Source organism: Pteropus medius, unplaced genomic scaffold, assembly GCF_902729225.1.
Source record: "Pteropus medius unplaced genomic scaffold, Ma_sr-lr_union100, whole genome shotgun sequence".
Lineage (NCBI taxonomy): Eukaryota > Metazoa > Chordata > Mammalia > Chiroptera > Pteropodidae > Pteropus > Pteropus medius.
In genome coordinates this window covers 6,562,035-6,585,312 of record NW_024344241.1, presented here as the reverse complement: position 1 = coordinate 6,585,312, position 23,278 = coordinate 6,562,035, and the positions used below count along the sequence as shown (strand labels likewise).

The 23,278-nt window shown below is 40.9% G+C and overlaps 2 protein-coding genes across 3 annotated transcripts in view; one reads left to right on the top strand and one right to left on the bottom strand.

Annotated features, from left to right (window-relative positions):
- Positions 1–18,289, top strand: part of BPHL (biphenyl hydrolase like) — a 41,743-nt gene extending 23,454 nt beyond the window's left edge. For both annotated transcript variants that reach the window (XM_039869448.1, XM_039869449.1), the window contains exons 5-7: positions 4,414–4,545; positions 7,630–7,753; positions 17,915–18,289. In XM_039869448.1, the coding sequence (XP_039725382.1) occupies positions 4,414–4,545; positions 7,630–7,753; positions 17,915–18,002 (344 nt within the window). In that variant the 3' untranslated portion in view covers positions 18,003–18,289. The remainder of the gene's footprint in view (positions 1–4,413; positions 4,546–7,629; positions 7,754–17,914) is intronic.
- A 415-nt stretch (positions 18,290–18,704) lies between these two features.
- Positions 18,705–23,026, bottom strand: LOC120607710 (tubulin beta-2A chain-like). The gene is made up of 4 exons (XM_039869447.1): positions 22,670–23,026; positions 21,239–21,347; positions 20,789–20,899; positions 18,705–19,962 (listed from the first exon to the last, which is right to left on the bottom strand). The coding sequence occupies exons 1-4, from the start codon at positions 23,009–23,011 to the stop codon at positions 18,902–18,904; spliced, it is 1,623 nt and encodes a 540-aa protein (XP_039725381.1). The 5' UTR covers positions 23,012–23,026; the 3' UTR covers positions 18,705–18,901.
- Positions 23,027–23,278: the final 252 nt, after the last annotated feature.

The following is a 23,278-nucleotide window of genomic DNA, read 5'->3' as shown; positions in this document are numbered from 1 at the left end:
GGGTAAAACAGGCTTCCTCCTGAAAAAAAACGACAAAAGAAAATATATAAATACATAGACTATTTTTGAGTGCTTGTAATATGCCAGGCATTGTTGTTAGCACATTTCATGTCTAACTTAACTTTTTTTTATCCCAGAGTGTTATTTAATTCTCATTTTTCAGATAAGGAAACTATAACACAGAGAAGTTAAGGAACTTACTCAGGGTCACAGAGCTAGTTAGTGTAAGAGCTGGAATGCAAATGTAGGTGGTATGACTTCTAAGCCTGTGTTCTTAACCACAGTGTTTGGTATGAACATATGGCTTGCCCCGGCTACAGCTCAATTTCTTGCCCCTTGAAATTTAGATAATATTTCCTGGGGGAGTCTAAGGTCTTGCCCCAAATTCTACATTCCCACAGATATCTCTTGCTCGAAATGCCTGCTTTTACCAAGTTAATTCATTTTAAGGATCTCTTGCTGTCCCAAGTGAAGGAATTTACATTTTAGTAAAAAAAAAAAAAAATTCTTCATGTTGAACATTAGCCAATTTGGTTCTTAAAAGGTCTTGGCCTTTCCATCACAGGGGACTTTATTTTCTAAAAATTTATATGAATTTATAAAATATATAAATTTAAAATATATAAATGTATTTATATTATATGTTAATGTTACATTAATACATAATATATTAGCTCTATAAATCTAATTAATTAAATTGATAAATTAAATTGATAAATTAAATTAAATTATATATTATAGTTTTATTATATATTATAATGTTATATATTATATATTATATAATTTGTTTTTGTGCTATGCAAAGTGATTTAATACTGTAGGTCGTCTTCTATGACTCACTCTTTTTACTGAACATTATGTTTTTAGATTCCTTCATGATATTGCTGTTTCATATTCCATTGGACAAACAAACATGTTGCATTTTATTTTCCATATCTTTTATTATGGACAGTAGGTTGTTATAAACATTCTTGTACATATCCTATGGGGTATATGAGCAACAATGTCTCTCTAGGGTATATGAAATTGCTGAATATTGTGGAATGCAAATATACCTCATTACAAGTGAGACATTGTTTTACAACTAAATAAATTTATACTTTCACCAGCAGCATATGCAGCATATGAGATTTCTTAGCTTACATCCTCAACAAAACTTGGTATCATCAGACTTTTTAATTCTATTCAGTCAAGTGAGTATAAAATGGTATCTTATTAGAGGTTTAAATTTGCATTTTTCTATTAGTAATAAGGTTTTGAATCTTTTTATGTGTTTATGCACCAGTGGGTTTTTTTCTGTATGTACCTATTCATGTCTTTTTATCTTTTTTTATTGGTTTTTAAATTTTTGTTATGTGATAGTTGATACATATAGTAAAATATATTTAACAGGTGTACCTTATAAGATGTAGCAACAGAACAAACCCCCAAGGACTCTCTACACAACTCAAGGCTTCCAATATCATTTCAGTGTTATTGATTTGCAGGGGGTAGGATGGGTTTGTTTTTTGTTTTTTAATAATCTGATTACTGACCCCTTGTTGATTAGCAATTGTGTTAACAGGTATGTTGCACAGCTTGTGGCTTGTCTTTTGCTTTCTTTATAGACAGAACTATTTAATATAAGAAAATGTTACAATATTGGTTGGCGAGTTTTATTTGTTTTTACATTTACCAACTATTTGTCAATTACTCACTGTTTCTTTTTTTATATCAGACATTCCTGCTAAGATTCTATCTCTTTTTCCAGAAGTTATTCTATAGAAGTTCTTCAAGGGCAGGTCTATTAATAGTCAACTCAAGTTTTTATACCTAAGAATATCTTTATTTCACCCTCATTCTTGAAAGATTGTTTGGCTAAGAACAGAAATATAAATGGAAAGTTATTTTCTCACATATTCCACTGTCTTCTGCTTTTCTTAATTGCTGTCAAGAAGTTTTGTCTGTCTGATTTTCCTTTCTTTGGAGCAATGTGTCTTATCTCTGCCTGTTTTTCAGATTTTCTCTTTTTCTTTGATAATTGTTGTTTTATTATTATGTGTTTAAATGTGACTTCTTTTTATTTCTCCTATTTGTTACATTTGCTTTTTGTGGATTCTTTTATCAGTTCTGAAAAATGTTTTCACTTCTTTATCTCTTTCAAATGTTTCATTTCCTCCATTCTCCTTCTTTCCTTCTCCTGGGACTGATTGTACTTTATAGGCCTTGTCTTTCCATCTTCCCTATCTCTTGCTCATCTTCTTATTTCTTGATATGGCATTCTGCCTAATTCTTTAAACTTTCTTTTCTAATTATCTAATTTTTTCATTAGCTTTGTAAAGATTCTGATTGTTTTGTGATCTTTGATTAGGAGTGAATATTTGCTCACTCTTAATCTGGAAACAAACAAAAAGACCCAGTAAGCATCAATTAAGAATGATTTTTTTCACAGAGGATTTGTATTTGCTTCTCTTGGGAGCCTGAGGATCATACCAGGTTGGGGCCACTTTTTTTTTTTTTTCATATGAGAATGACAGTTTTATTTCTTTCTTAAAAATCCATATTAATTTAATTTTTCTTTTGCATTTTTGCGCTGTCGCGGCTTCACATTCAATGATGAATAATAGTGATTATAAAATGTATCCTTTTATTTTTTATCACAGAAGAAAAGCTTTCAACATTTTGCCGTTAAGTACAAATGTTTCTGATAGTTTTATTTTGTAGAAAATTTTTATTAGATTAAGAAAGTTGTCTCAAATTCCTAGTTTCTGAGAGGATTTCTTATGTCATATTTGGACATTGTGTATACACATATATGTGTATAAATATTTTCAATAATAGTTGACAAGGTTGGGGCCATTTTTATCTCACCTGAATCCAGGAATTTCAGGTTCAGCTCTAACCACCCACCGCCAGCTAATAGTTACATTTACCACTCTTTGTTCTATTTTCAGGATTTTCTTTTTCTTACACATACGTATATACTCATACACATTCGTACTCTAGTCCATTAATTACTGTAATTCCAGCAATGCAACAGAAATTATATATTATGAAAGATCTAGTTGTTCCACTGTAAGAGGACCCTTCAGAGAGGTGTGGTCTGCTGTACAGCCAAATACCGTCTTGCTAGCACCTCTCTCCATTTCCTCTCTTCCAATTCTCCTTTTTAGTCTTTCCAAATCTCTTCCCACCTCTTAATTTTCAGGTTCCTCTCTACACTCCTCTTCATACCGTCTTGCTAGTACCTCTCTCCATTTCCTCTCTTCCAATTCTCTTTTTTAGTCTTTCCAAATCTCTTCCCACCTTTTAATTTTCAGGTTCCTCTCTCATTCCTCTCTGAAGTCTTTTCTCTTTTATGCAGAGCAGTTCAGCTCTCTTCAGCTTCTGTATTCAACCCTGGACATACCTCTGCAGATTTAAACTGACCAGCAGAAGAAAGGCAGGCCATGTTATAAGATCAACCCTCCTTAGAAGGCAGTTATAGTTGTAAAAAGCACTTTTTTCCTCCATTTCATAAATCTTACTCCCTAAGTATATATTAGCTGTCTTCCAGGTGCCTGGCACTGTCTGGAGCCCTGTATTGGTTATTGTTCAATATGAATTCATATCATTAGTGTTATGTTATCTTTAAGGTGCATTATGTAGTAGAAGCCCTGTATTAAAAGCTCTAAATAAACAATATTTAACAATCTCAGAATGATTAGAATCTTTCTCAGTGTGTTTAAAGAAGTATGGAAAAGGTTAGTCTAAGTAATTGAATGTGTTTATTTTAAAGGTGGTTTTTAGCTATTACTTTCTTTCCTAATAATAGATCATCTGTAGTATGGTTTGAAGTTAGTATTTAGACTTTTACATCCATATTTTTGCAGTGGCAGAAATTAGAATAAAGAATGTATATGCATTTCTCAGTGTACATAAATGCAATTCAGAATAAATCTCCTCTTTTGTAAATAATATCACTCTTACTCAGATGACCCTAATTAGAGGAACATCTTCTTTTATCTTATACCTTTAATGGAAAGCATTAAATGCAGACCCAATTTCTTTCACTTGGTAAGAATTTATTGTGTTCCTGTTTTATACCAGGCACTGCTCTAGGCCCTGGGAGTACAGTTGGGAACAAAACGAAGCAAAGTCCCTTCCACTGGGGCTTACATCCTAGTGGGGAGGCAGACACTCAGCCATGCACACAGAAAACACTGCAAAGCAGTGATAAGTACTAAACAGAGTAATGGAGGGCGGGTGGTCAGGAAGAGAAGGCCTCGCTAACCTGGATGAAGTGAGGACTGAGCCATATGGAAACCTGGTGAATCATTCTAGGCAGACAGAATAGCAAATGCAATGGCTCTGAGCTTCACTGTGCTTAGAATATTTAAAGATAAACTTTAGTATGAAGCTAAACCTATTCTTGTCCACACTTATATTTTTCAGGTATCCGTGATGTTTCTAAATGGAGTGAGAAAATAAGAAAGCCTCTAGAAACCCTATATGGGTATGACTACCTTGCAAAAACCTGTGAAAAGTGGGTGGATGGCATAAACCAGTTTAAACATCTTCCAGATGGTAGGTTATGTGAACTGTTTAACGGTTTCTTTGCTGATTATAGAGGCTGCTTGAGTTCCTCCCCTGATGTTCCAGAATTTCTCAGGGATTAATGCATTCTCCCACTATCCTTACACACTAATGTATGAACAGAGGATGCTAGTGATTGTATACAAGTTCTCGTATATTAAATCTGCCTTAAACTAGAGACAAATTGTATATATAAAGGTTTATATTGCTGAGTCTTTGTTCCTTTTAATCCTACGTGTGTGATGACAAAATAATTCTCCAGAAGCCTCATATAGTCTTTATTTTTAATTCCAGAATGAGTAATTAGAAAACAAACGAGCTAAAACATAAACCATATTTTTTTCTACTTTCACATATAGATGTGTTACCCTAGGACAAAAAGGAGGGACTTTCTGTCATGAACTTAGCCTCAGCAGAATTAGTATGAGGAAAAGAGTGTTCAGTTCTTTTCCCTTCTTCAGAACTAAGTTTTATAACTTTAGCCTTAATAGATGTCTCCCAGTCTTTAACTGAAAAATTAATATGATTTCCAATAACAGTAAAAATGGACATCTTTAAGAAAAATTCTGAACTAAAGTCTATTTAATATGGATATTTATGTTTCTAATCTCTCATTTTTTTTTAATTGCTCGAAGAATAGAGAGTACCTAAGATCTAATCCTGGAGCACATTCAGTTACAAATTGTTGTGATGGAAGGACCAATTCAACCTCTTAAGTAATTGTTTCCAGAATGAGTCATCTGTCAAAACTTTCACAATGCAAAGAACATTTGGAAATGTTACTTTCTTGGTTTAAGTTAAGATAGCAAATATATCCTGTTCAAATGCAGTATCCCCTCATAGAAACAGATCTTTGGAATATTTTTCCCTCAGCTCTTAAAACGAACAAACAAAATGCTATAAAACAATGTCTGAGACAGTTCTCCATTAAAGAAGGCAGTTGTGAAATGTAAACTTCTATGTTTTCTTTAAGAGAGAAGTAAAAAGATAGGAATACTCAAAGGTAGAAGCAGAATTAAATCAGCAGTTCAAAAATATGCCCTGTATTTGTTAAAATTAAAAACTGCTCTGCAAAAGGCACTTTCAAGAGAATGAGAAGACAAGCCATAGACTGGGAGAAAATATTTGCAAAAGACCTCTCTGATAAAGGACTGTTATCCAAATATACAAAGAACTCTTAAAACTGACAATAAGAAAACAAATAACCCAAAAGATGGGCCAAACAAAAATGAGATCCCACTACTCACCTATTAGAACAACCGCACAGAGGAATTTTAGGTCAGTGAAAATGCTCTCTGTGTGACACCATACTGGATACATGTCATTATACATTTGTCCAAGCCCATAGAATGTACAACACCAAGAATGAACTCTAAAGAAAACTATGGACTTTGGATGATGATGATGTATCAGTGGAGGTTTGTAAAAATGTACCACTCTGATGGGGTATGTTGGAGTAGGGGAGCCCATGCATGTGTAGGGGCAGGGGATATCTGGGAAATCTCTGTACCTTCCACTCAATTTTGCTGTAAACTTAAACTCTAAAAAATCTTAAAAAAAAAGAGAGAAAGAGAATGAAAAAAAAAGTCACAGTATAGAGAATTTAATGTATAAATCATCTCAAAATCATTAATGAACTACTCATCTTCATTCTGTACTAATTAATTTGACAGGAGCCCTTTTTCATGGTTATATACTCAAGTTTATGGAGGCTCAGATTAGATAGGGATTAATTGCACAGATTTGGAGTCAGACAGGCTTGGGTGTGAACTCTGGCTTTGCCACTTGGCTTGCTGGTAGGATGGATTCAGGCAGATTTAGCTTCTCTGAGCTGCAGTTTCCTGTCTGAGAACTAGAGATATAAATAACTTCCTCATTAAGTTGTTGTGAGGTTATATATGTTCCACTTTGGCACAGTACCAACTACAGACTAAGTGCTTAATAAAAGTACATGATTTACAAATAATTGTACATACTACATGAGTTAAAGCATGTAACTTCTATAAGTGTTTCATCAGTATTAAAAAATTTATACAGTTCCTAACACATAGTGAATGCTTAGCAATACCAGCTTTAACCATTTGAGTACACAATTGGCAGGTACATATCATCCCGAGGACAGGAGAGGGAAGCTTCAGAGATCTAGATAAGTATTACCTTGATCAACTTATCACTCTCTCATTTAGCACCTCCAACCAAAGAGGAGGGGAGAGGCAAGTGCCTGGACAGCACCCCCCGGGCCAGCCCCCACTTTCTCAGAGCTGCAGTGCTTTCTTCTTGACACAGGCAGGGGAAAGGAGGAAGCAGAAGGAGCTGGCTTTATGGAGTTCCTGCTAGGTGCCAAGAACCTGGCATCTCTTTTTAGCCTTATGGCTACCCCAGGGAACTGAGTAATCCCTGTTTGATGGAGGCAGCTGAAGCTCAAAGTGGCTAAGGAACCACCAAGACCTCACAGGCAGGAGATGGAAGGACAGGAACTAGAGGTTGTACCGTATTTGCCTTAGACATGTTATAAATGGGGGTGAAGATCTTATAATCTCTTAAAGTATGTTGGTCAGGAATGTCATGGAGGCAGGAGGGATGAAGAGAAGCTTATTTACCATGTGTAAATTGTAACTTCATTGTGAGGTATATAAGCTTTGAGGGCTACCTGGGACCCCAAGGACCACTTAAGACATTATTTCACAAGAAAAGCTTTTCAGATGCCAAGCATCTACCATTGCTTGACAAACTGGGAACTGCCTCTATGTAATATGTAGAATTGTAGGGGTTTTGTTTGTTTTTCTTACTGTTTTACATGAATTATGAATTTAAATCAGGCAAAACTGTTCACTAGTAGAGCTTTAAGCAAACAAACAAACAAACAAACAAACAAAAACAGCAGAGAAACAAAAAGGGAAACTGAAAGAATGTTAGAGCTGGAAGACCCCTTAGACCCTATCTAATCCAAAGCACTTATTTTACAGTCGGGGACACTGAGGTCCAAAGAGAGGCCTGACTCACCCGAGCTCTCTGTTCTCCTCACTTTGTGGAATGCTCACATTAAAGCTGGCTCTCCGTGCATTTGTCTTTCAGGTAATATCTGCCGGCACTTGCTGCCTCTGGTTCAGTGCCCCACCTTAATTGTGCATGGTGAAAAAGATCAGTTGGTCCCACGTTTTCATGCCGACTTCATACATGAACACGTGAAAGGGTCACGGTAAGTCCAGTCTCCACTTCAGCACTCTGTGCCTCGGAGGCTTCAGAAAGAAACGGGAGAAGCTATAGTAAGGAAAAGAAACATGAAAGTTGGGGTTTTTTTAAAGTGTACCTCTACCCCCATTTGCCAATATCAATGAATAGTATCACTGTGTTTAAGGTATCATAGAAATACAGAGCACAAGGAGCCCTGATTTGTGGGTACCCAGTAAACGGAAGGAAAGGAATTCTCAGACAAATGTCTCAGTGCTGTGAAAGCAAATGTGCTAATATGTACTAAGTTCTGTAACACTGGTGACAGTTTAGATTTATAGGAATCATTGTTATCACAACAATTTTATATAATTTGGGAATTTTCATGTTAGTTTATCATTATAAGAGCACTACTTACCCAGTAAAGAAAATTCGTAAAATCAAAAAAGAAAACAAATTGCCTTTTGCTTACTACCTTTTTAAATTCTTCCATTATTAGCATTTTGTGTTTCTCCTTTCCAGTATTTTTTAATTATATTTTTAATTTTTCAGTTATAGTTGGCATGTAATATTATATTAGTTCCAGGTATACAAAATAGTGATTAGACATCTATATAACTCACAAAATGATCACTCCAATAATTCTAGTACCCCTCTGACACCATACATAGTTATTACAATATTATTGACTATATTCCTTATGCTATACTTTCTATCTTCATGATTGTTTTGTAACTACCAATTTGTACTTCTTGATCCCTTCTCCCTTTTTCACCGGCTCCCCCAACCCCCTCCTATCTAGCAACCCTCAAAATGTTCTCTGTATCTATGAGTTTGTTTCTGTTTTTTGTTATTTTGTTCTTTGGATTCCATATGTATGTGAAATCATATGGCATTTGTCTTTCTCTATCTGACCTACTCCACTCAACACAACACCCTCTAGGTCCATCATGAAATATCTTTTTCCATCTCCTTACTTTTAGTCTGTGTGTGTTTTTTAAACTGAAGTGAGTCACTTGTAGGCAGCATATGTAGGGATAGTGTTTTCTTATCCATTCAGCCACTCTATCTTTTGGTTGGAGCACTTCATTTTTTTCCATTTGAGGTAATTGTTGATAGAAATGTAGTTATTACCATTCTTTATTCATGTTTTTAATACATGTTTCTTCTTCTTTTTAAAGAAATCCCTCTAACATTTTCTGTAATACTAGCTTGGTGGTGATGAACTCCTCTAGCTTTCTCTTGTCTGGGAAGCTCTTTATCCTTCGATTCTAAATGATAACTTTGCTGGGTAGAGTAATCTTGGTTGTAGGTTCTGGCTTTTCATCACTTTGAGTATTTTGTGCCAACCCTTTCTGTCCTGCAAAGTTTCTGTTGAAAAATCAGCTGACAGTCTTATGGGCGCTTCCTTATAGGTACCTATTGCTTTTCTCTTGCTGCTTTTAAGATTTTCTCTTTGTATTTAACCTTTGGCATTTTAATTATGATGTGCCTTGGTGTGGGCCTCTTTGGGTTCATCTTGTTTGGGACTCTCCATACTTCCTGAAGTTGTATGTCTATTTCCTTCACCAAGTTAGGGAAGTTCTCTGTCATTATTTCTTCAAATAGGTTTTCAATTCCTTACCCTCTCTCTTCTCTTTCTGGTACTCCTATGATGCAAATGTTGTTAACCTTGATGTTGTCCTAGAAGTTCTTTAAACTATTTTAATTTTTTTTGGATTTTTTTTCTTGTTACAATTCTGATTTGGTGTCCTCCTCTACCCTATCTTCTGTATTGCTGATTTGATCCTCTGCTTTATCTATACTGTTGATTCCCTCTAATGTACTCTTCATCTCAGATATTGTTTCCTTCATTTCTGACTGGTTCCATTTTATGTTTTCCATTGTTATGCTTTCTGTCTCTTCGTTAAAATTCTCACTGAGTTCATCTATTCTTTCCTTAAGTGCATTGAGCATCCTTATAACCAGTGTTTTGAATTCTGCATCTGGTATATTGCTTGTCTCCATTTGGTGAGTTCTTTTTCTGGAGGTTTGTTCTGTTCTCATGTGAGACATGTTTCTTTGTCTCCCTGTTTTGGCTGCCTCCCTGTGTCTGTTTCTATTTGTTCGGTAGGGCTCCTAAGTCTCCCAGTCTTAGTAGAGTGGCTTTATGTAGTAGGTGTCCTGCGAGGCCCAGTGGCACAGCCCTGGAAGGGATCCAGCTGCAGGCCAAGTTCAGCTGCAGTCTGTGCACCTCTGGGGCTGGCTGGTAAGAGTCACCAAGCAATCCACATATGGCTGCCATCCGTGCTGGGCTTGTAGGTGCCTCAGGGGGCCAAGTCAGAAACCGAGTCTGGCTGTCACAGGGCTTGGAGCTTCTCAGCAAGAGGTACAGGGCATGCTGAGGCCAAATGTTGCTTCTTTGGGTTTTGTGAGCCTTTGAGAGATTTTCTCAGTATTTTTTAACGTAGAAATAATTATATTCTATATTAAACTCTGATTCCTATTTTTTCCACTTAAAATTATGTTGTAAATTTTTTGTGTTATTTTGGCCTTAAATATGTACACACCAGATGAAATACCTGTTATTCAGAATCACAAAATACCAACATATGCCAAGCCATGTTGGTGGCTCACTTGATTAAATAGCAGATACTTGTTGCTTGTTCTATGCATTCTTATTTCTGCCAACCAGCTTTGGACATCGAAGAATGTTATAAGACGTGTCAGCAGAAATTTTGTTCTTCAATCCTATACATTTTTGTATGGAATGAATAGAAATTTATATTTTAAATACTTTGGCTGACACAGGAGCTAGCTTTTGCTAGCCAAAATATATAGCCAGCTATATTGAGATGAAAATTCAAAGTCGAATAAATTTAGTATTTCCTTTATATGCAATGGATGCATATCCCGAAGGAGAAAATGAGGTGTGACCAGGAGATAGCGGCCTAATTTTTTTTTTAAACAAATATACTGGAAAATAAACATCCAAATGAGCCTTGTCCCCCTTCAGAAACTAGATATTAATTCCAGAGATATTGTCATTACTCAGGACATCTTTGAAATTCTATGGAATTCTTTTGAAACTGGCTTTATTAGCAGCCTGTGAAAATTCTTCCTCCCTCGCTTGTATTCTCCCTTCTTTCTTCACTCCCTCCCTCCCTTCCTTCCTTCTCCCTCTCCCCTTCTCTCCTTTCCTCCTTTCCTTCCATGACCCAATTTCTGATGCCTGCTGAGGGCCAGCCCTGCCCAGCATGGTGAATACTTGTCCCTATCCTGAGAGCTCCCATAATTTGGCAGGAAAAGCAGACTCAGAAGTAGGTCCACCACTTTCTAAATATACTATTCCAGGATATATTTTAACAAATTTTTTGGAGAATTTTTAAATGTAGGGGGGATGCTTCTTATTCTACAATAAAATACAATTACAGTAATCCTGTATAATATCTATATCCATATAGCATTTTATATTTTAAAAAGCATTTTACATATATTATCTAATTATACTTCGCAACTATATTATGGAAAAAAATGTTTTCCTCATTTTACAGGTAATAATATCAAGGCTGAAAGATACTAAGTAATCGTCCAAAATTGTATAGCTAATAAATGAAAATTTTCTTGATTTTTTTTTCTCCTAATATAGTGCTTTCCCCCCCTAGCACAACTGCTTCTCATAAACATACTCTTATTTTAATGTGTTGGTAAGATGCTTGGATTATGTACTTGCTGATCTGGTTAATTGTTTTCTAGCTTCAGAAATGACAGAGTTTTGCACACTGACTCTGGCTTGTGTTCCCTTGGAAAACCAGGTTCAATAAAAGTCAGTCTATAAGAAAGTTTAATATAGGAATTCTGTTTTAAACCCATCTCTTAGCAACAGAATACATCGATATGGGAGAAAAATATTCCCTTTCTGTTCCAGTGTTAATTGTCTTAGCAGAATATTTTGTGGAAGATCATTTTCTTAGGCTAATATTCTTTGGAACAAATCAGTCAAAAGTAAAATGTTATTAGCAATGATTATTTAAAACGGGCTTGCATTTTACACCTACTATCTTCCTCTGCTAAAACAGCCCTTTATGTTGGGCATGAACTTACCTAGAACAGGATGGTTTATTTTGGACCCCACAAAAGAAAGATAGATTCCTCGAGCATCAAAGTCATACTATGATTCTATACACCACACCACTTGACAATAAGAAAGCAACACAGAGTGTAGCAAGCTCCAGTGAACTTGTATTTTATTACCTTGCCAGGTACATTTATAACTAAACTTTAAGGCACAGTGTATACCTTCAAAGATTTTACCAACAAATAGATATCACATATGAAACCAGTGCCTTTCTTTTCTCAGAAGGAGGCTAATGAAAGGTGGGGTTGTTCAGCAGGCCTACTTCCTGCTCATGTTAATTTGTCTCTCTTTTCTTTCTTTGCGGAAGAAGAATGATAGAATCTTTTGGAAGCAAAGAGGCTTTAAAGATCATTCAAGTTCACTGGTTTTAAAATTTGTTTTTAGGCAATTGACCCCTTCCTCCTAACAAACTCTTAGGCAGAAGTCCAAGATAGAAAACATAAAATAAGAGCTGCTCTGATTACAACAGTGATGGGGAGCAGACCTTGCCCCTTTGATTCGCCTTGTCCTGACCCAGCCCTATGCATCTCCTGCTTGTCCAGCTCTCCCTCTTAGACTGAAAAGCGCTGACATCACTCACCACCTGTCTAGCTAGCCAGCCTTTGCTTGGGCGTCTCCTGTTACCAGACATGCATCACCCATGAGGCTAGCCCCAGCTCGTTTTCAGAGAATTTGCATTGAGCAGAGGTTGGCACCCATCAGACTCTTTGGAGTTGGGGCGGGCGGGCCCCGGGAGGCTGTGGGGCTCAGCTATCTCAGAAGAGGATATGAATACTACATGGCTTGTTGAGCCATGTGTGTGCTCACTATGTGTATTAGTCTGCTAGGGCTGCTATAACAAATACCACAGACTGGGTGGCTTAAATAATAGAAGTTTATTTTCTCACAGTTCTGGAGGCCAGAAGTTTGAGATCAAGGTGTCAGCAGGGTTGACTTCTTCTGAGGCCTCTCTTTCTTGGCTTGTAGATGGCTGCCTTCTACCTGTGTCCTCATATGGTTTTCTCTCTGTGTGTGTCTGTGTCCTAACCTCCTCTTCTTATAAGGAGACCAGTCATATTGCTTTAAGAGCCCACCCTAATGACCTTATTTTAACTTAATCACCTTTTTAAAGACCTATATCAAAATAAAGTGCTGGTGTTAGGACTTCAACATATGAATTTGGGGGGATTCAGTTCAGCCCATAATAGTATGTTTCTGAGGAGATGGTCATGTCTCAGGAATTAGAGGCCCAGCAGAGGTCACGAGGCTCTGTCTCTCACTGTGTGCCCTTAAGCAGTATACATATATTTCTTTACTTCATTTTCTTGTATGTAAAATAGGGATGATAATATCTATCATCTCAAAATGTTTTTGAGGAAGGAGTGAATATTTGTACATTTAAGCCTTAGTATGAGCTCAATATATAACAGCTGCCACTTTTGTGGATGGAATGCCAGTGTCGGCGCAGGTGACCAGGGGTCCCAGGAGACAGCCAGGGTACAGCTTGACAGTTGGTCAAAGGCAAGTTGCCCTCTGTACCAACATTCAGCACCATTATTAGAATAGGTGCGTGGGTGTATTAGTCAGAGTTCTCCAGAGAAACCGACAGGATACATAAATACACCACACACACACACACACACACACACACACACACACATGAGGTTTGCTTTCTATAAGGAATAAGGAATCGGCTCATGCAGTTATGGAGGCTGAGACGTCCAGCAGTTGGCGGGCTGGAGCAGAGTCTGGAAGCTGGAGACCCAGAAGAGGTGACAGGTGTTGTTCTAGTCTGACTCTGAATGCCTGAGAACCAGGAAAAGCTGATGTCTTAGGTTGAGTCTAAAGGTGTGAAAAAGCTGATATCTCAGTTCGAAGACAATCAGGCAGGAGGAATTTCCTCTTAGTAATTCCTTCAGGGGAGGGTCAGCCTTTTAGTTCTCTTCAGGCCATCATTGGATAAGGCCTGCCCACATTGGGGAGGGCACCTACTTTCCTCAAGCTACTGATTTAAATGTCAGTTTCAACCAAAAACACCTTCACAGAAACACCCAGAATAATGTTTGATCGATCTAGGCATCTGCGGTCCAGTCAAGTTGATACATAAACTCATCATAATAAAGTTGATATGGGGGAGGGCAGTGGGCATGTGCTGCTCTCCACAAATGTCTTGGCCTTGTGGGGGGCTCACTGGAAGGTGTGCCAGCAGGGTGGCAGTGGGTTGTGCCTGGGCTATCTAGGTTGTAGTCTAGATGCTGTCCTCTGTCTGAATCACAGAAGGGAGGAAAGGTCTCTTTCTGTAGCTTTCTGGGCTCTTCAGGTCTGGCCACCAGTGGTAAGATACCACCAGACCTCCAAGGCAGGCCAACAGGAGCCACACCACTAGCAGGAATGAAGTGAATTGACCTAGGTGAAAAAGATTTCATGCTGGCGACAAAGGTTCGTTTCCAGCTCTGTAGTAAAGTGAGCCAGGATACAGGGGACAGGATGACATTGAAAAAAAGATGGCTTCCTCAGTTTCATATCTAGGCCACCTCCAGCCTTGGGAGGGTTATGGCTCCCCTCTCCTAACTGGCATGCCCTACCTCTCCCTTTCCTTCTCCTCCCAGGTAGTTCCTCATCTAGTTCCTCATCTCTGCCTGCTTGCTGCTATAGTTGAAGGGAAAGCAGTCAGCTCAAGACTCACTTCTCGATGGGTTACAGGATTAATCTAGTCCTTACAAAGCTGAGTCCTTTGTATTTCAGAGAGTGGGGTCTCATCCTTTCTAGAAAAACCTTACCCATGACATTCTGTAAAATCACTATTGAGGTAAGAATCTTCCAATCGGAATTGATCGTTTTAGCCATTAATACAAATAAATTGTGCTCCCGAGTCAGAGAATGTCATTAACATGCTGCACATAATTAGAACCTTCATAAGGACTTTTGTACATTGTAAATTGCAATATAAAGAGAATAATAAAATAATAGCAAATGTTTATTAACTTTTAACTGTGTGCCCAAAGACCCTGTGTTGTGTGCCTTATATGTGTTATCTCATTTCATCTTCAGAACCGTCCTTGTGGGGTAGATACTGTTACTATCCCTATCTTCCAGATGAGGAATTATAGCTTAGAGAGATGATATAACTTAGTATAGATCCCAGGCTAGTTAGATCGGACATGTTTTGACCCCATAAAGTCCATACCTTTAACACTGTGATATCACCTCCAATTCAGCTGTGACCAAAAGAAAGTTTCCAGTCCAGCCAAAAGGCCTCAGCTAGGTTTCTGTGGTCCCGGCAGGTTTGGCAAGGCTTTCTTTTCCACATACCATTTAAAAGCATTAATCCAGCAGATCCTGACAGCCAAGAAGGAGTACACTCCAAACTGTAACATTACTGAAAAAGCAGTCTCCGAGGGAGTTTTGTTTCTTTCCAATGCGTAAGACCTGGTTCTGCTTGAGAAAAAGAACTTCTCAGTGAGAGGTCTGCTTCCCCCAAACCCAAATGCCTGATCGGCTCTTGGCCTGAGGGGAAAGAGCCTGCCCATCATGTCCTCTCCCCGACCCCTGCTTTACCGGCTTGAAGGAGATTGTGGTCCGCTCACTATTACCTTTTCTTTAAATGGGGCTTTCTAGAAGGAGCAGAGAATAAAGAATTAATAAAAAGGGCTATTGTTGGCAACCAGGTTTGAATGGCCTTGGAAAGATTGCCTGAAAGTGACAGAGCTTCCCTATTAACGACACTGCTATCCAGTTTTCATAATGGAACAGATCCTGGTACAAAGAACCAGCAGCCTACTTGTTTTTCAACTAAAATGAAAATGCTCACAGACTTACTGGCAACCTTATGGGTTCATAAGTATAGTTTCATGACATCCAAAGTGAAGGAAAGAAAATGCTACAGCTCATTACTTATGACCTTGTTCCTATCTGTAGCTCTCAGAGCTTGATTTGAAAGCTATAGGTTAAATTGAGTAAGAGAAGGTAACACCATTTCTCTTTCACTACCTTGCCCATAAAGTACAAGATTCTAGAAGTTCCAAGCAGAAGTAAAGTGACCACTGAATTTATACTGTGAGGTTAGACATTTTAATTTCTCAAAAGATCTAGAGTCACATCTCTTCTAAAGTTGCCAAATACAAAGAGGAACCTGCCCTGGCAAATAGGAACTTTTATTTACCCTTTCGGAGGCCCCTTCATTTCCAGTTAAACCATGTGTTTGGCATTGAGGGATTTCCTACTAATTTTCTTGGGAGATGTGATTGCTTGAAAACCACTCTCCATGGAGCATGTGATTAGATCTTTTTCTTATTTGGGTGAAAATCTAGATCAGCAGTACAATTGTTACATTACTTTGATGGTTATATATTTACTCCTGCCTGGTGTGGTGCTGTTCCCAAAGAGGAACACATAATACACTTTAAGTATAGTGGCCCTTCTGTCAGAACTAAAGGAGGAAAGTATATTAAGGACCTTGAAATGACCCCCAAAGGTATCAAGGAGAAGAGTACTTTTCTACATACCCTCATCTGTCTGTCCACCCATCCATAATTCAGTGCAGTTCTGAATGTAGGTGCCTCAGAATGGGTCTCCCACATATTTAATGAAGGTGACCTAAATTCTATTTCCCTAAGACCTAGAGTATTTTAATGGAAGAGTGCAGTCAACACTGAGGCTAAAAAGAAGAGATTCATAGCTGGTATCTCTCCTTCCTGGGGAATCTGAACAAATTGCAGAAATGGAGTAGGGAATGTGATAACATGTAGATAGTGTGGCTATCTACAAAGGAGGACTCGCAAGTTGGGCAGATTGAGGTCTCTTTGTGCACATTTGAAGATGCAGTTTATCCTAGACATGCCCTTCTACGACCTTTCAGCATCTTGGCAGGTGGTTCTTTGTTTTCTAAAACCGGAGGCCTTGAGCATCCCTGCAAGACCTGTAACTTGTGTGGGGCAACTGGGATTCTATCTTTGGGGTCAGTGCAGCTTGCCCTTCTTTTCTGAACAGCATTAAAATTGAATTTGGAATGTTCTAGTTACCATAAAAGGCATTAGTAACTTTCTCAAGAGCCTCAGAAAGATGCCAACAATATAGCCTTCTCTCAAGTAGATTATCTTGACTATCTTGGTAGCATCTCCTATGTAATTGAGTTGCAAGAGGCCTGACGTCGTCCAAGCACAGCTCTGTTCCCCAGCGCCCTTTCCCATGTCCTCCATCGTGCTCACTGAGGTCCTTAGAGCTCTCAACCGCCAGGTGGTGAAAGATCAGAGAATTAGGCAGTGTAGCTAGTGTAACTAGCGTTTTGCCCCAATATGGTCCTTTTAATGTCCAGTTATCATTGTGGACAAAACAGCTCAAACTTGCATGTATATCCTAGAAGTTTTGTTTAAAACTTTATTTCTTCACTTTTATAGCCGATAAATAAAATATAGACATCAGAGAAGGCTGCTTTTATTAAAGAAATCGCAAACCAGCCAAGTTTGACCAACCCTATTGAAATGAAGAAGCCTTACGAGGACAGTGAGGTTTGCCACAAAAGACATATAGTGACAGCTACAGGTTGCTGTAGGTTGCTGATGCAGGCTCTGGCCACCCTCACAGTCCTAAGGAACACTTATTCACCCTTCATCTAATGGCTTATAGTTAATCCTCCAAAAATGACAGACTGGTGGTAGCTGAATTGATTTGGAATTTTCCATTACATAGATGCCCCAAACTCACCTGTTCCAATCCAGTGGGTTCTGGATATTTTGTATTTTATCATCTTTCCTACCTTTTTTAAAATCAACCTTATTAAAATGGATTTTTTTTTTCCTTAGGTAACCACCAAGTCATATACCCCACTATCAATCAGATTTACAGTTAAACCACTTGTCACATAATACAATTCCAAATACAGTGAGTGTGCTGTTACTGTCAAGTCAACCGCCATACAAGTCCTACACTCTGAGTCTGTATTCAGGGAAAGTTTATACCATATACCTTTTATTTTCTCCCCTGTAGTAGTCATGAAAAAATGTGGCAGGTTTTCATTTTAGCTTTCCATGCAGCGTTAGGGAGGGTAAGAGATTTTAAATGGTGTGCCATCAATCATAAGCTTTTTCTTTTTAGGTTGCATCTGATGCCAGGAGGTAAGCACAACCTGCATATACGTTTTGCGAATGAATTCAACAAATTAGCAGAAGATTTCTTACAATGAAAATGTCCTGAGAACATGTCACCTGGCAATTCTTTAGTGTGGGGGCTTAGGCTTGTTGCTGCCTTTGAAACCCACCCCCGAGTGACACCTCAGTTCACCTGTCTTGCAAGCTTTCTACTCTCACCTACAGCTGCTGCTAGTCCAATATAAATAATGATACTTAAAACATCCTCTAGCTTTAAGCACTAAAGAAATTAAATCATATTTTTTTAAGTTGTGAATTTCTACCATTGTCTTAAAAAAACTTCCTATCGTGAATTACTTTCAAATAAATCTTAAATGAAGCATTTGTAGTGTTTGTGACTTATTTTAGGCCATCTTGAATTTATGCTGCACCTTTTATCTGAGAGATACAAGGGCTCACTGGTCTTTTTATTTGTATTTATCACGTTCAAAGGGAAGTAAAGAAACAGGAGAAGGTCCTTTGCTTAATGTCCTCAAGTCCACATTTTCAGAGGGTTGCTCTAACTACAGCAAAAGGGAGGTTTGCTTTTTCCTCAAATCTCTATTCACTCCCTTAAGTTTATTAGATTACTTTAATACTTTGGTCCAGTGAAGAGGAAAAAAATATGTATTTTTATCTCTTTTGGCCTCTAAGAAAAGCCATTAATTAAAACATTTAGAAATTCTATTTTGTTAAAATTACTAAACCCAGAAAAATATTCAAGAAGTATTTACTGAAAGAATAAAGAGACCACAAGGTTTTGGACACATGCTTTTTTTAATTAGTATAGATATCTTAGACAATACTGTAACTTTTAGAGGAGTTCCACATTACATCAACAGTGTGAATTTCTGACAGAGGCAAAACTGAGCACCATAGTTTACAAATAGAAAGACCATGCTTGATTGAGGACAACAGAAGTTCACTAAGGATGCAAGATGTGTTTGAAAAGTTCTTAAGCCTCATCCTCGCCCTCCTCCTCCTCAAATTCCCCCTGTTCGTCGGCCGTGGCATCCTGGTACTGCTGGTACTCGGACACCAGATCATTCATGTTGCTCTCGGCCTCGGTGAACTCCATCTCATCCATGCCCTCGCCGGTGTACCAGTGCAGGAAGGCCTTGCGCCGGAACATGGCCGTGAACTGCTCCGAGATGCGCTTGAACAGCTCCTGGATGGCCGTGCTGTTGCCGATGAAGGTGGCCGACATCTTCAGGCCGCGCGGCGGGATGTCGCACACGGCCGTCTTCACGTTGTTGGGGATCCACTCCACGAAGTAGCTGCTGTTCTTGTTCTGCACGTTGAGCATCTGCTCGTCCACCTCCTTCATGGACATGCGGCCCCGGAAGATAGCGGCCACCGTCAGGTAGCGGCCGTGGCGGGGGTCGCAGGCGGCCATCATGTTCTTGGAGTCGAACATCTGCTGCGTGAGCTCGGGCACCGTCAGGGCCCGGTACTGCTGGCTGCCCCGGCTGGTCAGCGGGGCGAAGCCGGGCATGAAGAAGTGCAGGCGCGGGAAGGGCACCATGTTCACCGCCAGTTTGCGCAGATCTGCGTTCAGCTGGCCGGGGAAGCGCAGGCAGGTGGTAACCCCGCTCATGGTGGCCGACACCAGGTGATTGAGGTCTCCGTAGGTGGGGGTGGTCAGTTTCAAGGTGCGGAAGCAGATGTCGTACAGGGCCTCGTTGTCGATGGAGTAAGTTTCATCTGTGTTTTCCACCAGCTGGTGGACGGAGAGGGTGGCGTTGTAGGGCTCGACCACCGTGTCGGACACCTTGGGCGAGGGCATCACGCTGAAGGTGTTCATGATGCGGTCTGGGTACTCCTCCCGGATCTTGCTGATGAGCAGCGTGCCCATCCCAGACCCCGTGCCGCCCCCCAGCGAGTGGGTCAGCTGGAAGCCCTGCAGACAGTCACAGCTCTCTGACTCCTTCCTCACCACGTCCAGGACTGAGTCTACCAGTTCAGCTCCCTCTGTGTAGTGGCCTTTTGCCCAGTTGTTCCCGGCCCCGCTCTGGCCTACCAGAGGGAAAGGAAAATATTAGACATAAAAGCATAAGGAATTCCAAATTCTGTCCTTTTGACTCTGGACTAGTCTTAGAGTTGCAGATTGTTTTCTTTCAGATCTTTTCTTACCTACAGAAAAATTTTCTATATCAGTAACCCTCACAAACACTGAATATCATAATATAATAAGAAAGTTTGTCTCAAATGAGGTCATTAACTGAACAAGAAGATGGTTTAACAAAACACAACTGGTTTTAAAATTAAGAACAGAGAACGCTGTGTAAATACTTAAATTATGTCCAATTAACAGGCAAAGGCACAATGTGATCAGAAGGGAACATGAGCTCTAAGCCCATGTCTCTATAGTTTACAGAGACATGTAGTCTCCATAGTCTCCGTAGTCTCTGTAATATGTCACCTCGATGACACTGCATTTTTTTTCATTCAAACTAAGCAGCTGTCTCACTGCTGGTCATAACCTTTGCCTTTGGCATTTGCTTCTTGAAGTGGTGACCTGTTGTCACCGGTCCTCTGAAATTACCAGTAGCCTATTAACTCCTGTTTGAAGCTTTTTCATTACCCTGTTCTTTACCCTTCACAGGCTGCTCTCTAGTGGGAGAGCTACAGCAGTCTTGGAGGGCTACAGCAGCCTCAAAGGGCTACCTTTTAAGCTGTCCAGAGAGTCGTTACCTATGGAAATGGTGACATTAGGCCAGGACTCAGGACCATCTGTGGACATGCAGTGTCTGCCTTAGCATTCAGCACTGAGAACTGTGATTTACACAGTGTTCAGGAAGAAGACTCACTGAGCCAGTTCCCACTAATCATGACTACGTACCGAACACAAAGTTGTCTGGCCTGAAGATCTGGCCAAATGGTCCAGACCTGACCGAGTCCATGGTGCCGGGCTCCAGATCCACCAGGATGGCTCGTGGTACGTATTTGTTACCTGCGGGGAATAAGAGCTGGACTTAGACCTGCAGTTAGCAAACAAATCAGACACGGTAGTGTGCTACGCGCCTTTCACAGCAGAATTCATTAGCGAAAATTCCAGTCTGTGAGACAAAGTAAGAGAATAGGGGAGCTTTTCTGTTTTCAAAAGGGGATAATGAGCATGCTTAGTCATGGCACACATGCAAGAGGCTTAAGGAACTATAAAATGTATTTTTGAGCAGTTGAATTTTAAAATGAATGCAAGAAGCATTTATTTGTCCTTGTATGTTCCTAGTACATCACATCTGCCACAGTATGATTGTAAAGCAAAAAAAAAAAAAATTCAGATAATCACCAGCAGCTTCATTGTAGTACACGTTGATTCTCTCCAGCTGCAAGTCACTGTCTCCATGGTAACTGCCAGTGGGGTCGATCCCATGCTCATCACTGATGACCTCCCAAAACTGGAAATTTAAAAAAAAATTGCACGTGATATCCTGGCATTCTAAATATCAGTAAGGATGGCCCTTTTCTTCTTCTCATGTCCTTGGAACAGCGGCCATTGTGGTCAGACGATTAAGGAGTCCTAGGCAGACCAGAGAGCTGTGTGCTCTATTCCTCCAGCAGCTGCTGCTGCTGAGGGGGTTTGGATAACCGCAGAGCATCGGGCATATTATGGCAATAGATTGAAAAGCTGGGAGGGGCACGGAAGGAGGAGGGTGGGCACAGCAGATCTCCTGGGCAAGCCGAGGATACTGGGGCAGCTGTCACCCCCAGGCAGGGCTGATGTTGCAGCATCTCAGCTGATGGATGGGTCCTGGCAGGACGTAGGACCAGTTGGATCCCACCCTGCCATTGCCTTAAGAATCAGTGTCTCCTGGCACAAAGCCCACCCAGCCCTCCAAGCAGTGCAGTTTTATGCCACTGGCATCCATACTGGCCTCTGGCCACTGAGCGCAGCAGGGGATGGGTGGGGAAGGGCAGGCAGGAGCCTGGGAGCATGACCGGGGCAGTGAATGGAGCTGGCCTTGGTGAGGGCACAGGCTCCATTGTGAATTTGCAGCAGGAAAGGGGGTGGGGAGGTTGGGGTGGGCAATATGGCGGTTCTGACAGAGACCACGTCCTTGTTCGGATGCCTGCCCACACCCCTGCACCATGCCCGCTCCTGCCTCGCCCATTGCGGTGGGTAATTGCAGCCCCGATACTGTCACCTGCCGCCTGGCAGACAGGAAGCCAGACTGGCATTTATATTATCCTGTCTAGATGATGCTCATATTAGAAAAATTATCTAACATCTTCATATTTGTCACCCAAGGAGCAGTCTCTATAACATGTCACCTCGATGACACTGCATTTTTTTTTCATTCAAACTATACACAAAAATATCCAAATTAAATTTCACATGAGGCCACTGGATTAAGACGAGCGCGGTCTTTACCCAAATTTTAGACACTTGTATACCCAGCTAAATGCCAACTACATGCTGCAGTAGAACCGGTTCCGAGGAAATTTCAAAGGGCCTTGATTAAAAGCACATACAGCTGCGTCGCTGCAAGCATCGTGGCAGGTTCTGTGATTTCCCGGGCCCCGCCGGGAGCCGCGCCGAGAATGCGCCACCTTGGCGGGCGAGCGAGCAGGCGAGCGGCGACTGCCACCGCTTCCTCCCCTCTCACCCCCAGGCCCGGCCTCGGCTGGCGCCCTCGGGACCCGCTGCCCGCCCCCGGCCCGGGCCCTTACCTTCGGGGCCCGCTCCCCTTTCCCGGCCCCTCCCCAGGGGTGCGCCCACCTTGGCGCCGATCTGGTTGCCGCACTGGCCCGCCTGGATGTGCACGATCTCGCGCATGGTGCCGGCTGCAGAGCGGGTGGAGGCGCTGGCCCTCGGAACTGTGCGCACAGAGAGGACCTGCAGATTCCGAGCACAGAGACCTGTCACCGCCCCTGAGCTCGGTCTTTTATACCGACAGAGTCGCATAGCCAGCAGTGACGTAATGGCGGGCGGAGCTGAGCCGGGCGGCGCGCTGGGGACTGCGGCACCACAAGGGGGAGCTGGGGCGCGGTGCGAGGTGCGGGGGTGCTCTAGCCAGTAGCCGCGCCCGCTGCGTCTGCGTAAGGCTCCCAGCCCCGGCATCCGGCTGCCTCCGACCCACGGGCGCCGCCACACCCTGCACTGGGTCCTTCAGGAATGCCGCATCCCCACCCCAGCCCGTTCATTCTGGATCCCCGAGAGGGGCTGAGGACCTGGGTCCTGGGTCCAGGGGGAAAGGCTGCCTCCAGAGTCCTCACCTCCTGGGGAGGGCGAGAGGTTTCAGTGGAGTCTACTGCTGTTTGCTAAGGTTTCCTGCATCCTGGGCTGGGTCCTGGACTCCTGGCTTCGTTCTCTTTCTATTTCGGGTGG